Source organism: Epinephelus fuscoguttatus, linkage group LG16 (genome assembly GCF_011397635.1).
Source record: "Epinephelus fuscoguttatus linkage group LG16, E.fuscoguttatus.final_Chr_v1".
Taxonomy (NCBI): Eukaryota; Metazoa; Chordata; class Actinopteri; order Perciformes; family Serranidae; genus Epinephelus; species Epinephelus fuscoguttatus.
Window position 1 is genome coordinate 656919 of NC_064767.1, and position 13940 is coordinate 670858.

At 41.2% G+C, this 13940-nt stretch overlaps 1 protein-coding gene across 3 annotated transcripts in view; it reads left to right on the forward strand.

Annotated features, from left to right (window-relative positions):
- LOC125904079 (cullin-9) overlaps positions 1-13940 on the forward strand; it is a 65886-nt gene that overhangs the window by 26424 nt on the left and 25522 nt on the right. For all 3 annotated transcript variants that reach the window (XM_049601337.1, XM_049601338.1, XM_049601339.1), the window contains exons 15-23: positions 65-170; positions 259-486; positions 1564-1654; positions 1733-1904; positions 2233-2338; positions 2459-2554; positions 2659-2834; positions 6972-7105; positions 13463-13648. In XM_049601337.1, the coding sequence (XP_049457294.1) occupies positions 65-170; positions 259-486; positions 1564-1654; positions 1733-1904; positions 2233-2338; positions 2459-2554; positions 2659-2834; positions 6972-7105; positions 13463-13648 (1295 nt within the window). The remainder of the gene's footprint in view (positions 1-64; positions 171-258; positions 487-1563; positions 1655-1732; positions 1905-2232; positions 2339-2458; positions 2555-2658; positions 2835-6971; positions 7106-13462; positions 13649-13940) is intronic.

The window sequence follows — 13940 nt, forward strand, 5'->3', positions numbered from 1 at the left end:
ACAGTGTCATGGTGATGATGATGATGATGAAGCAGCTTGTCTGACTGGTTGTTTGTCTCTGCAGGATCCTGAACAAGTTCCTGGATAACTACCAGGAGGACATGCTGCCATGGCATGAGAGCATCGAGCCCTGCCTGTCCTCCATGACGGCCTTCATCAATGACAGAGAGGTCGGTACACAGCATGCACACGCGCGCACACACACACACACACACTTTCTGTATGTAAATGTTTGACCTGCTGTGATTCGTCATTTAGGTGGTCCAGCTGTTCATCCGCTTCCTGTACCGCCTGGCGTCCCTGAACAAAGACTACGCGGTGGTGATGTGTCGCCTGGGGACCAAAGAGGCTCTGGTGAAAGCTCTGGACAAACACAGCACCAACCTGCTGCTGGTCACCGAGCTGCGTGACCTCATCACTGACTGTGAGAAGTACGCCAGCCTCTACAAGAAGATGACCACAAGTGTCCTCGCAGGATGTATCCAGGTACGCAGGACACACCGTTAACTCTTCACACCGCCGCCACTGCTGCAGCATGTCTGCCTGGAAATGGCTTCCTGACAACACCACAGCGACTCAATTTAACAAACATTATTCGGTTTACTGAACGTGAAAAGATCATAGAAGAAGAAGGGTCCTCTTTTTTTCCCCTCCGCACTGTGGATAGCCGTCAAAGGTCAAAGGTCTCTGTGACCTAGCATCCCACTCATTCTCATTAATGTGTCACCACAAAAAGGGCTTGAGGAAGTTTCCACAAATTTGGAACAAACGTGCACTTGAACAGAAGATTAAACTGATTAGAATTTGGAGGTCAAAGTCAAAGGTCACTGTGACCTTGCATCCATCACATTCTTGTGAACACAATATCATAAGAATAGCTTGAGGGAGTTTCCTAAAATTTGATGCAAACGTCCACTTGGGCTCAAGAATAAACTGATTAGAATTTGGTGGTCAAAGGTCTTTTTGACCTCATCTGTTTCATTCTTGTGAACATGGTATCTTAGGAATACCGTGAGGGAATTTCTTTAAATTTGACACAAACAACCACTTAGTCTGAAGACTAAACTAATTAGAATTTGGTCGTCAAGGGTCAGAGGTCACTGTGACCTTACAAAACATGTTTTTCTGCCTCCGTGTCGGTGATAGCTGTGGCTAGAGGCATTATGTTGTCGTCACTGTGACCTTGTCAGCTTACAACAATGTGGTGATCAAAGCACAGCACTTAGCAGCAACCTCTGCCAGCTGATCTTCCCTCAAACAATGAGACTTGCTATATTCGTCGTGGTGGTTCCTGACTGACATTTCGTACGGTAGCAAGGAGCAGCAGTGACATCATGAGCGCTGCTCTGAGGAGTTCAGAGATTTTAATAAAGAAGCGCTCTGAGCGACTGCAGAAAAGAGCCAGGGCGCTCTGAAAAAGAACGCTGGGCATGTTGATTCATCTCTAGAAGGCAGCGTCCACTCTCTCCATCATATAGACGCAGGTCCATCATTTGGAGGTGTTTACAGTCTGACTTCCTGTCATTAGATATCTGACCTGGTCTACTTCCTGTTTCCTGTCAGATGGTGTTGGGTCAGATTGAGGAGCATCGTCGTAGCCATCAGCCAATCAACATCCCCTTCTTTGACGTGTTCCTCAGGAATCTCTGCCAAGGTCTGTATACATTTAATAATATGATTAAAGATAACACCTCATAACTGGTGTCACTGGTTTAACTGGTGGTGTGTTCAGGCTCCAGTGTGGAGCTGAAGGAGGACAAATGCTGGGAGAAGGTGGAGGTCTCCTCCAATCACCATCGAGCGAACAAGCTGACCGACAAGAACCCCAAAACCTACTGGGAGTCCAACGGCTGCACTGGCTCACACTTCATCAACATCTACATGCACAAAGGAGTCATCATCAGGTACTACCAGATACTACCAGATACTACAGGTAGTACCAGATACATCAGGTAGTACCAGATACTACAGGTACCACCAGATACTGATACTGACAGTACTACTAAACATAGTCAACACAAGTACCTGCGGATGTACTCTGTGTTCATCAGCGTACGTCCTCCTTTCTCTGTGGACAAAACCACAGGTCATTAAGTTAATCTGAGGTAGAAGTATTCAGTTCTCTGAGAGTACTCTCAGGTCGTCACTGATACTAATACGTACTACAGTACAGATACTGAGAGTATACCGCAGGTATATGAAAGATTAAGTATGAACCTGTCATGTGTGTAGACAACTGGCCATCCAGGTGGCCAGCGAGGACTCGAGCTACATGCCGGCCCGAGTCTTGGTCCTGGGAGGAGACGACCCGACCAACATCAACACTGAACTGAATACGGTGAGTCTCCTCCTCCTCATCCTGCTCCTCTCTAAAGGAGGAAGAGTTGGCCTGGATCACTTGATGTGATGATGTAAACACAAAATAATGACCACATGTATTTATGAACAACCCGTCCAGGTCAATGTGACTCCGTCAGCCAGTCGGGTGGTTCTGCTGGAGAACATGACCAGGTTCTGGTCCATCATCCAGATCAGGGTCAAGAGATGTCAGCAGGTCAGTCTACCATCTCTATGGACTCCACCCCTCTATCTACTGACCCCACCTCTCTATCCACTGACCCCGCCCCTCTAAATACTGACCCCTCCTTCCTCTGACAGGGAGGTATCGACACTCGGGTCCATGGTTTCGAGGTTCTGGGTCCGAAGCCAACGTTTTGGCCGGTGTTTAAGGAGCAACTGTGTTGTCGGACCTACCTGTTCTACAGCACCAAGGCTCACACCTGGTGTCAGGAGGTTATGGAGGACAAGACACAGCTGCTGCAGCTCTTCAACAAGTAAATACCACGAGATATAATACTGTTAATACTACCATAATACTGCTAATACTCTTAATGCTGTTAATACTACCATAATACTGCTATTAATCTTAATACTGTTAATACTACCGTAATACTGCTATTAATCTTAATACTGTTAATACTACCGTAATATTGCTAATACTGTTAATACTGTTAATACTACCATAATACTGCTAATACTCTTAATGCTGTTAATACTACCATAATACTGCTATTAATCTTAATACTGTTAATACTACCATAATACTACTATTAATCTTAATGCTGTTAATACTACCATAATACTGCTATTAATCTTAATGCTGTTAATACTACCATAATACTGCTATTAATCTTAATACTGTTAATACTACCGTAATATTGCTAATACTGTTAATACTGTTAATACTACCATAATACTGCTAATACTCTTAATGCTGTTAATACTACCATAATACTGCTATTAATCTTAATACTGTTAATACTACCATAATACTGCTATTAATCTTAATACTGTTAATACTACCGTAATACTGCTATTAATCTTAATACTGTTAATACTACCATAATACTGCTAATACTCTTAATGCTGTTAATACTACCGTAATACTGCTATTAATCTTAATACTGTTAATACTACCGTAATACTACTATTAATCTTAATACTGTTAATACTACCGTAATATTGCTAATACTGTTAATACTGTTAATACTACCATAATACTGCTAATACTCTTAATGCTGTTAATACTACCATAATACTGCTATTAATCTTAATACTGTTAATACTACCGTAATACTGCTATTAATCTTAATACTGTTAATACTACCATAATACTGCTATTAATCTTAATACTGTTAATACTACCGTAATACTGCTATTAATCTTAATACTGTTAATACTACCGTAATACTGCTATTAATCTTAATACTGTTAATACTACCGTAATATTGCTAATACTGTTAATACTGTTAATACTACCATAATACTGCTAATACTCTTAATGCTGTTAATACTACCATAATACTGCTATTAATCTTAATACTGTTAATACTACCATAATACTGCTATTAATCTTAATACTGTTAATACCACCGCAATACTGCTATTTAATCTTAATACTGTTAATACTACCATAATACTGCTAATACTCTTAATGCTGTTAATACTATCAGTAATACTGCTATTAATCTTAATACCGTTAATACCACCGTAATACTGCTATTAATCTTAATACTGTTAATACTAATATTGCTAATACTGTTAATTCTGTTAATACTACCATAATACTGCTAATACTCTTAATGCTGTTAATACTACCATAATACTGCTATTAATCTTAATACTGTTAATACTACCGTAATACTGCTATTAATCTTAATACTGTTAATACTACCGTAATATTGCTAATACTGTTAATACTGTTAATACTACCATAATACTGCTAATACTCTTAATGCTGTTAATACTACCATAATACTGCTATTAATCTTAATACTGTTAATACTACCATAATACTGCTATTAATCTTAATACTGTTAATACTACCGTAATACTGCTATTAATCTTAATACTGTTAATACTACCATAATACTGCTAATACTCTTAATGCTGTTAATACTACCATAATACTGCTATTAATCTTAATACTGTTAATACTACCGTAATATTGCTAATACTGTTAATACTGTTAATACTACCATAATACTGCTAATACTGTTAATACTGTTAATACTACCATAATACTGCTATTAATCTTAATGCTGTTAATACTACCATAATACTGCTAATACTGTTAATACTGTTAATACTACCATAATACTGCTAATACTGTTAATACTGTTAATACTACCATAATACTGCTATTAATCTTAATGCTGTTAATACTACCATAATACTGCTAATACTGTTAATACTGTTAATACTACCATAATACTGCTAATACTGTTAATACTGTTAATACTACCATAATACTACTATTAATCTTAATGCTGTTAATACTACCATAATACTGCTAATACTGTTAATACTGTTAATACTACCATAATACTGCTATTAATCTTAATGCTGTTAATACTACCATAATACTGCTAATACTGTTAATACTGTTAATACTACCATAATACTGCTAATACTGTTAATACTGTTAATACTACCATAATACTACTATTAATCTTAATGCTGTTAATACTACCATAATACTGCTAATACTGTTAATACTGTTAATACTACCATAATACTACTATTAATCTTAATGCTGTTAATACTACCATAATACTGCTAATACTGTTAATACTTTTAATACTGTTAATACTCTTAATGCTGTTAATACTACCATAATACAGCTAATACTGTTAATACTACCATAATACTGCTAATACTCTTAATGCTGTTAATACTACCATAATACTGCTAATACTGTTAATACTACCATAATACTGCTAATACTGTTAATACTGTTAATACTACCATAGTACTGCTAATACTCTTAATACTGTTAATACTACCATAATACTGCTAATACTGTTAATACTGTTAATACTACCATAATACTGCTAATACTATTAATATTACCATAATACTGCTAATACTATTAATACTGTTAATACTACCATAATACTGCTAATACTATTAATATTACCATAATACTGCTAATACTCTTAATACTACCATAATACTGCTAATACTCTTAATACTACCATAATACTGCTAATACTATTAATATTACCATAATACTGCTAATACTATTAATACTGTTAATACTACCATAATACTGCTAATACTCTTAATACTGTTAATACTACCATAATACTGCTAATACTGTTAATACTACCATAATACTGCTAATACTCTTAATACTGTTAATACTACCATAGTACTGCTAATACTCTTAATACTGTTAATACTACCATAATACTGCTAATACTGTTAATACTGTTAATGCTACCATAATACTGCTAATACTCTTAATGCTGTTAATACTACCATAATACTGCTAATACTATTAATATTACCATAATACTGCTAATACTATTAATACTGTTAATACTACCATAATACTGCTAATACTATTAATATTACCATAATACTGCTAATACTCTTAATACTACCATAATACTGTTAATACTATTAATATTACCATAATACTGCTAATACTATTAATACTGTTAATACTACCATAATACTGCTAATACTGTTAATACTGTTAATACAACCATAGTACTGCTAATACTGTTAATACTGTTAATACTACCATAATACTGCTAATACTGTTAATACTGTTAATGCTACCATAATACTGCTAATACTCTTAATGCTGTTAATACTACCATAGTACTGCTAATACTCTTAATACTGTTAATACTACCATAATACTGCTAATACTGTTAATACTGTTAATACTACCATAATACTGCTAATACTATTAATATTACCATAATACTGCTAATACTATTAATACTGTTAATACTACCATAATACTGCTAATACTATTAATATTACCATAATACTGCTAATACTATTAATACTGTTAATACTACCATAATACTGCTAATACTCTTAATACTACCATAATACTGTTAATACTATTAATATTACCATAATACTGCTAATACTATTAATACTGTTAATACTACCATAATACTGCTAATACTCTTAATACTACCATAATACTGTTAATACTATTAATATTACCATAATACTGCTAATACTGTTAATACTACCATAATACTGCTAATAATCTTAATACTGTTAATACTACCATAATACTGCTAATAATCTTAATACTGTTAATACTACCATAATACTGCTAATACTCTTAATACTGTTAATATTACCATAATACTGCTAATACTGTTAATACTGTTACTACTACAGTAATACAGCTAATACTTCAATTTATACTACTGCTAATAGTACCGTAATACTGCTAATATTGTAATATTGTTACTACTATCGTAATATTGCTAATACTGTTAACACTGTTGATATTACTGTAATACCGCTAATAATACAATATATACTACCGCATTACTGTTTATACTGTTAACGCTACTGCTGGTACACTCAGACTGAACCTTATTAAAGTGTGTGTGTCTGTGTGTGTGTGTGTCTGTGTGTCTGTGTGTGTTCAGACTTAACAGTGCTCTGAGACACGAGCAGATGTTCGCAGATCGTTTCCTGCCGGACGCTGAGGCGGCCGAAGCTCTGGGTCGAACCTGCTGGGAAGCTCTGATCACCCCCATTGTCCACAGCATCACACTGTCAGGTACACACTCACTAACACACACAGCATCACACTGTCAGGTACACACTCACTAACACACACACAGCATCACACTGTCAGGTACACACTCACTAACACACACACAGCATCACACTGTCAGGTACACACTCACTAACACACACAGCATCACACTGTCAGGTACACACTCACTAACACACACAGCATCACACTGTCAGGTACACACTCACTAACACACACAGCATCACACTGTCAGGTACACACTCACTAACACACACACAGCATCACACTGTCAGGTACACACTCACTAACACACACACAGCATCACACTGTCAGGTACACACTCAGTAACACACACACAGCATCACACTGTCAGGTACACACTCAGTAACACACACAGCATCACACTGTCAGGTACACACTCACTAACACACACACAGCATCACACTGTCAGGTACACACTCACTAACACACACAGCATCACACTGTCAGGTACACACTCAGTAACACACACACACAGCATCACACTGTCAGGTACACACTCACTAACACACACGGCATCACACTGTCAGGTACACACTCAGTACACACACACACAGCATCACACTGTCAGGTACACTCAGTAACACACACAGCATCACACTGTCAGGTACACACTCACTAACACACACACAGCATCACACTGTCAGGTACACACTCACTAACACACACAGCATCACACTGTCAGGTACACACTCACTAACACACACACAGCATCACACTGTCAGGTACACACTCACTAACACACACACAGCATCACACTGTCAGGTACACACTCACTAACACACACAACATCACACTGTCAGGTACACACTCAGTAACACACACAGCATCACACTGTCAGGTACACACTCAGTAACACACACAGCATCACACTGTCAGGTACACACTCACTAACACACACACAGCATCACACTGTCAGGTACACACTCACTAACACACACAACATCACACTGTCAGGTACACACTCACTAACACACACACAGCATCACAGTGACCGTAACACACACAATAACACACACAGCATCACACTGTCAGGTACACACTCACTAACACACACACAGCATCACACTGTCAGGTACACACTCACTAACACACAACATCACACTGTCAGGTACACACTCACTAACACACACAACATCACACTGTCAGGTACACACTCACACACACACAGCATCACACTGTCAGGTACACACTCACTAACACACACACAGCATCACACTGTCAGGTACACACTCACTAACACACACACAGCATCACACTGTCAGGTACACACTCAGTAACACACACACAGCATCACACTGTCAGGTACACACTCACTAACACACACAACATCACACTGTCAGGTACACACTCACTAACACACACAGCATCACACTGTCAGGTACACACTCACTAACACACACAACATCACACTGTCAGGTACACACTCACTAACACACACACACAGCATCACACTGTCAGGTACACACTCAGTAACACACACACAGCATCACACTGTCAGGTACACACTCAGTAACACACACACACAGCATCACACTGTCAGGTACACACTCACTAACACACACAGCATCACACTGTCAGGTACACACTCAGTAACACACACACACAGCATCACACTGTCAGGTACACACTCAGTAACACACACAGCATCACACTGTCAGGTACACACTCACTAACACACACAACATCACACTGTCAGGTACACACTCACTAACACACACACAGCATCACACTGTCAGGTACACACTCACTAACACACACACCATCACACTGTCAGTTACACACTCTCTAACACACACAGCATCACACTGTCAGGTACACACTCACTAACACACACACAGCATCACACTGTCAGGTACACACTCACTAACACACACACACAGCATCACACTGTCAGGTACACACTCACTAACACACACAGCATCACACTGTCAGGTACACACTCACTAACACACACAACATCACACTGTCAGGTACACACTCACTAACACACACACAACATCACACTGTCAGGTACACACTCACTAACACACACACAGCATCACACTGTCAGGTACACACTCACTAACACACACACATCATCACTGTCAGTTACACAGTCACTAACACACACACCATCACACTGTCAGGTACACACTCAGTAACACACACAGCATCACACTGTCAGGTACACACTCACTAACACACACAACATCACACTGTCAGGTACACACTCACTAACACACACAGCATCACACTGTCAGGTACACACTCACTAACACACACAGCATCACACTGTCAGGTACACACTCACTAACACACACACAGCATCACACTGTCAGGTACACACTCACTAACACACACAGCATCACACTGTCAGGTACACACTCACTAACACACACAACATCACACTGTCAGGTACACACTCACTAACACACACACAACATCACACTGTCAGGTACACACTCACTAACACACACAGCATCACACTGTCAGGTACACACTCACTAACACACACAGCATCACACTGTCAGGTACACACTCACTAACACACACAACATCACACTGTCAGGTACACACTCACTAACACACACAGCATCACACTGTCAGGTACACACTCACTAACACACACAACATCACACTGTCAGGTACACACTCACTAACACACACACAGCATCACACTGTCAGGTACACACTCACTAACACACACAGCATCACACTGTCAGGTACACACTCACTAACACACACAACATCACACTGTCAGGTACACACTCACTAACACACACACACAGCATCACACTGTCAGGTACACACTCACTAACACACACAGCATCACACTGTCAGGTACACACTCACTAACACACACACAGCATCACACTGTCAGGTACACACTCACTAACACACACAGCATCACACTGTCAGGTACACACTCAAACACACACACAGCATCACACTGTCAGGTACACACTCACTAACACACACAACATCACACTGTCAGGTACACACTCACTAACACACACACACAGCATCACACTGTCAGGTACACACTCAGTAACACACACACAGCATCACACTGTCAGGTACACACTCAGTAACACACACACACACACAGCATCACACTGTCAGGTACACACTCACTAACACACACAGCATCACACTGTCAGGTACACACTCAGTAACACACACACAGCATCACACTGTCAGGTACACACTCAGTAACACACACAGCATCACACTGTCAGGTACACACTCACTAACACACACAACATCACACTGTCAGGTACACACTCACTAACACACACACAGCATCACACTGTCAGGTACACACTCACTAACACACACACAGCATCACACTGTCAGGTACACACTCACTAACACACACACAGCATCACACTGTCAGGTACACACTCACTAACACACACAACATCACACTGTCAGGTACACACTCACTAACACACACAACATCACACTGTCAGGTACACACTCACTAACACACACAGCATCACACTGTCAGGTACACACTCACTAACACACACACAGCATCACACTGTCAGGTACACACTCACTAACACACACACAGCATCACACTGTCAGGTACACACTCACTAACACACACACAGCATCACACTGTCAGGTACACACTCAGTAACACACACACAGCATCACACTGTCAGGTACACACTCACTAACACACACAGCATCACACTGTCAGGTACACACTCACTAACACACACACCATCACACTGTCAGGTACACACTCACTAACACACACAGCATCACACTGTCAGGTACACACTCAGTAACACACACAGCATCACACTGTCAGGTACACTCACTAACACACACAGCATCACACTGTCAGGTACACACTCACTAACACACACAGCATCACACTGTCAGGTACACACTCACTAACACACACAGCATCACACTGTCAGGTACACACTCACTAACACACACACAGCATCACACTGTCAGGTACACACTCACTAACACACACAGCATCACACTGTCAGGTACACACTCACTAACACACACACAGCATCACACTGTCAGGTACACACTCACTAACACACACACAGCATCACACTGTCAGGTACACACTCACTAACACACACAGCATCACACTGTCAGGTACACACTCACTAACACACACAGCATCACACTGTCAGGTACACACTCACTAACACACACAGCATCACACTGTCAGGTACACACTCACTAACACACACACAGCATCACACTGTCAGGTACACACTCAGTAACACACACAGCATCACACTGTCAGGTACACACTCACTAACACACACACAGCATCACACTGTCAGGTACACACTCAGTAACACACACACAGCATCACACTGTCAGGTACACACTCACTAACACACACACACAGCATCACACTGTCAGGTACACACTCAGTAACACACACAGCATCACACTGTCAGGTACACACTCACTAACACACACACAGCATCACACTGTCAGGTACACACTCAGTAACACACACACAGCATCACACTGTCAGGTACACACTCACTAACACACACACAGCATCACACTGTCAGGTACACACTCAGTAACACACACAGCATCACACTGTCAGGTACACACTCACTAACACACACAGCATCACACTGTCAGGTACACACTCACTAACACACACAACATCACACTGTCAGGTACACACTCACTAACACACACAGCATCACACTGTCAGGTACACACTCAGTAACACACACACAGCATCACACTGTCAGGTACACACTCACTAACACACACACAGCATCACACTGTCAGGTACACACTCACTAACACACACAGCATCACACTGTCAGGTACACACTCACTAACACACACAGCATCACACTGTCAGGTACACACTCAGTAACACACACACAGCATCACACTGTCAGGTACACACTCACTAACACACACACAGCATCACACTGTCAGGTACACACTCACTAACACACACAGCATCACACTGTCAGGTACACACTCACTAACACACACAGCATCACACTGTCAGGTACACACTCAGTAACACACACACAGCATCACACTGTCAGGTACACACTCACTAACACACACACAGCATCATACTGTCAGGTACACACTCACTAACACACACAGCATCACACTGTCAGGTACACACTCACTAACACACACAGCATCACACTGTCAGGTACACACTCAGTAACACACACACAGCATCACACTGTCAGGTACACACTCACTAACACACACAGCATCACACTGTCAGGTACACACTCACTAACACACACACAGCATCACACTGTCAGGTACACACTCACTAACACACACACAGCATCACACTGTCAGGTACACACTCACTAACACACACACAGCATCACACTGTCAGGTACACACTCACTAACACACACACAGCATCACACTGTCAGGTACACACTCAGTAACACACACACAGCATCACACTGTCAGGTACACACTCACTAACACACACAGCATCACACTGTCAGGTACACACTCACTAACACACACAGCATCACACTGTCAGGTACACACTCACTAACACACACAGCATCACACTGTCAGGTACACACTCACTAACACACACAGCATCACACTGTCAGGTACACACTCACTAACACACACACAGCATCACACTGTCAGGTACACACTCAGTAACACACACACAGCATCACACTGTCAGGTACACACTCACTAACACACACACAGCATCACACTGTCAGGTACACACTCAGTAACACACACACAGCATCACACTGTCAGGTACACACTCACTAACACACACACAGCATCACACTGTCAGGTACACACTCACTAACACACACAGCATCACACTGTCAGGTACACACTCACTAACACACACAGCATCACACTGTCAGGTACACACTCACTAACACACACACAGCATCACACTGTCAGGTACACACTCACTAACACACAGCATCACACTGTCAGGTACACACTCACTAACACACACACAGCATCACACTGTCAGGTACACACTCACTAACACACACAGCATCACACTGTCAGGTACACACTCACTAACACACACAGCATCACACTGTCAGGTACACACTCACTAACACACACAGCATCACACTGTCAGGTACACACTCAGTAACACACACACAGCATCACACTGTCAGATACACACTCACTAACACACACAGCATCACACTGTCAGGTACACACTCACTAACACACACACAGCATCACACTGTCAGGTACACACTCACTAACACACACACAGCATCACACAGAGAGGACAGACCAAAGCGTCCTCACAGTGCTAACGTGTCCTCTTTGCAACGGCTTAGATCTGCTCCCTCTGTGTTTACCCAGAATCCTCTGCATCCAGCCCTCTGGCCTGGCTGCTCAGTGAGTACCTGGACAACGCTGAGTCAGCACGCCGCTGTAAAAGCCGGGCGGCCATCTTTAACTCCAGAGTGAGACGCCTCACACACCTGCTGGTCCACGTGGACACCAGCCGACTGGACGGCGAGGAACTCAAACCGCCCGTCAAATCAAGTGAGTCTGTCGATCCAGTTTAACAACACTGAACTCAGCACTTAGGTATTTGAGAGGTGACATCATAATGGTGACATCACTGTAAAGACACCTGAACGATGGTCCGAATGACAGAATGAGACTGGAGTTGTAGATAGGTGGAAACATTCTGTGAACTGATCTTCCTGAATTTCCCTCCACTCGAAGAGAAGTTAAAATGAAACATGTTTCTACACAACGTACAGTTAAAACCGTGTGTAGTTACAGAAATGTTCCTCGCTTTGGGGGAAAGAAAAAAAAAATCACACAGATT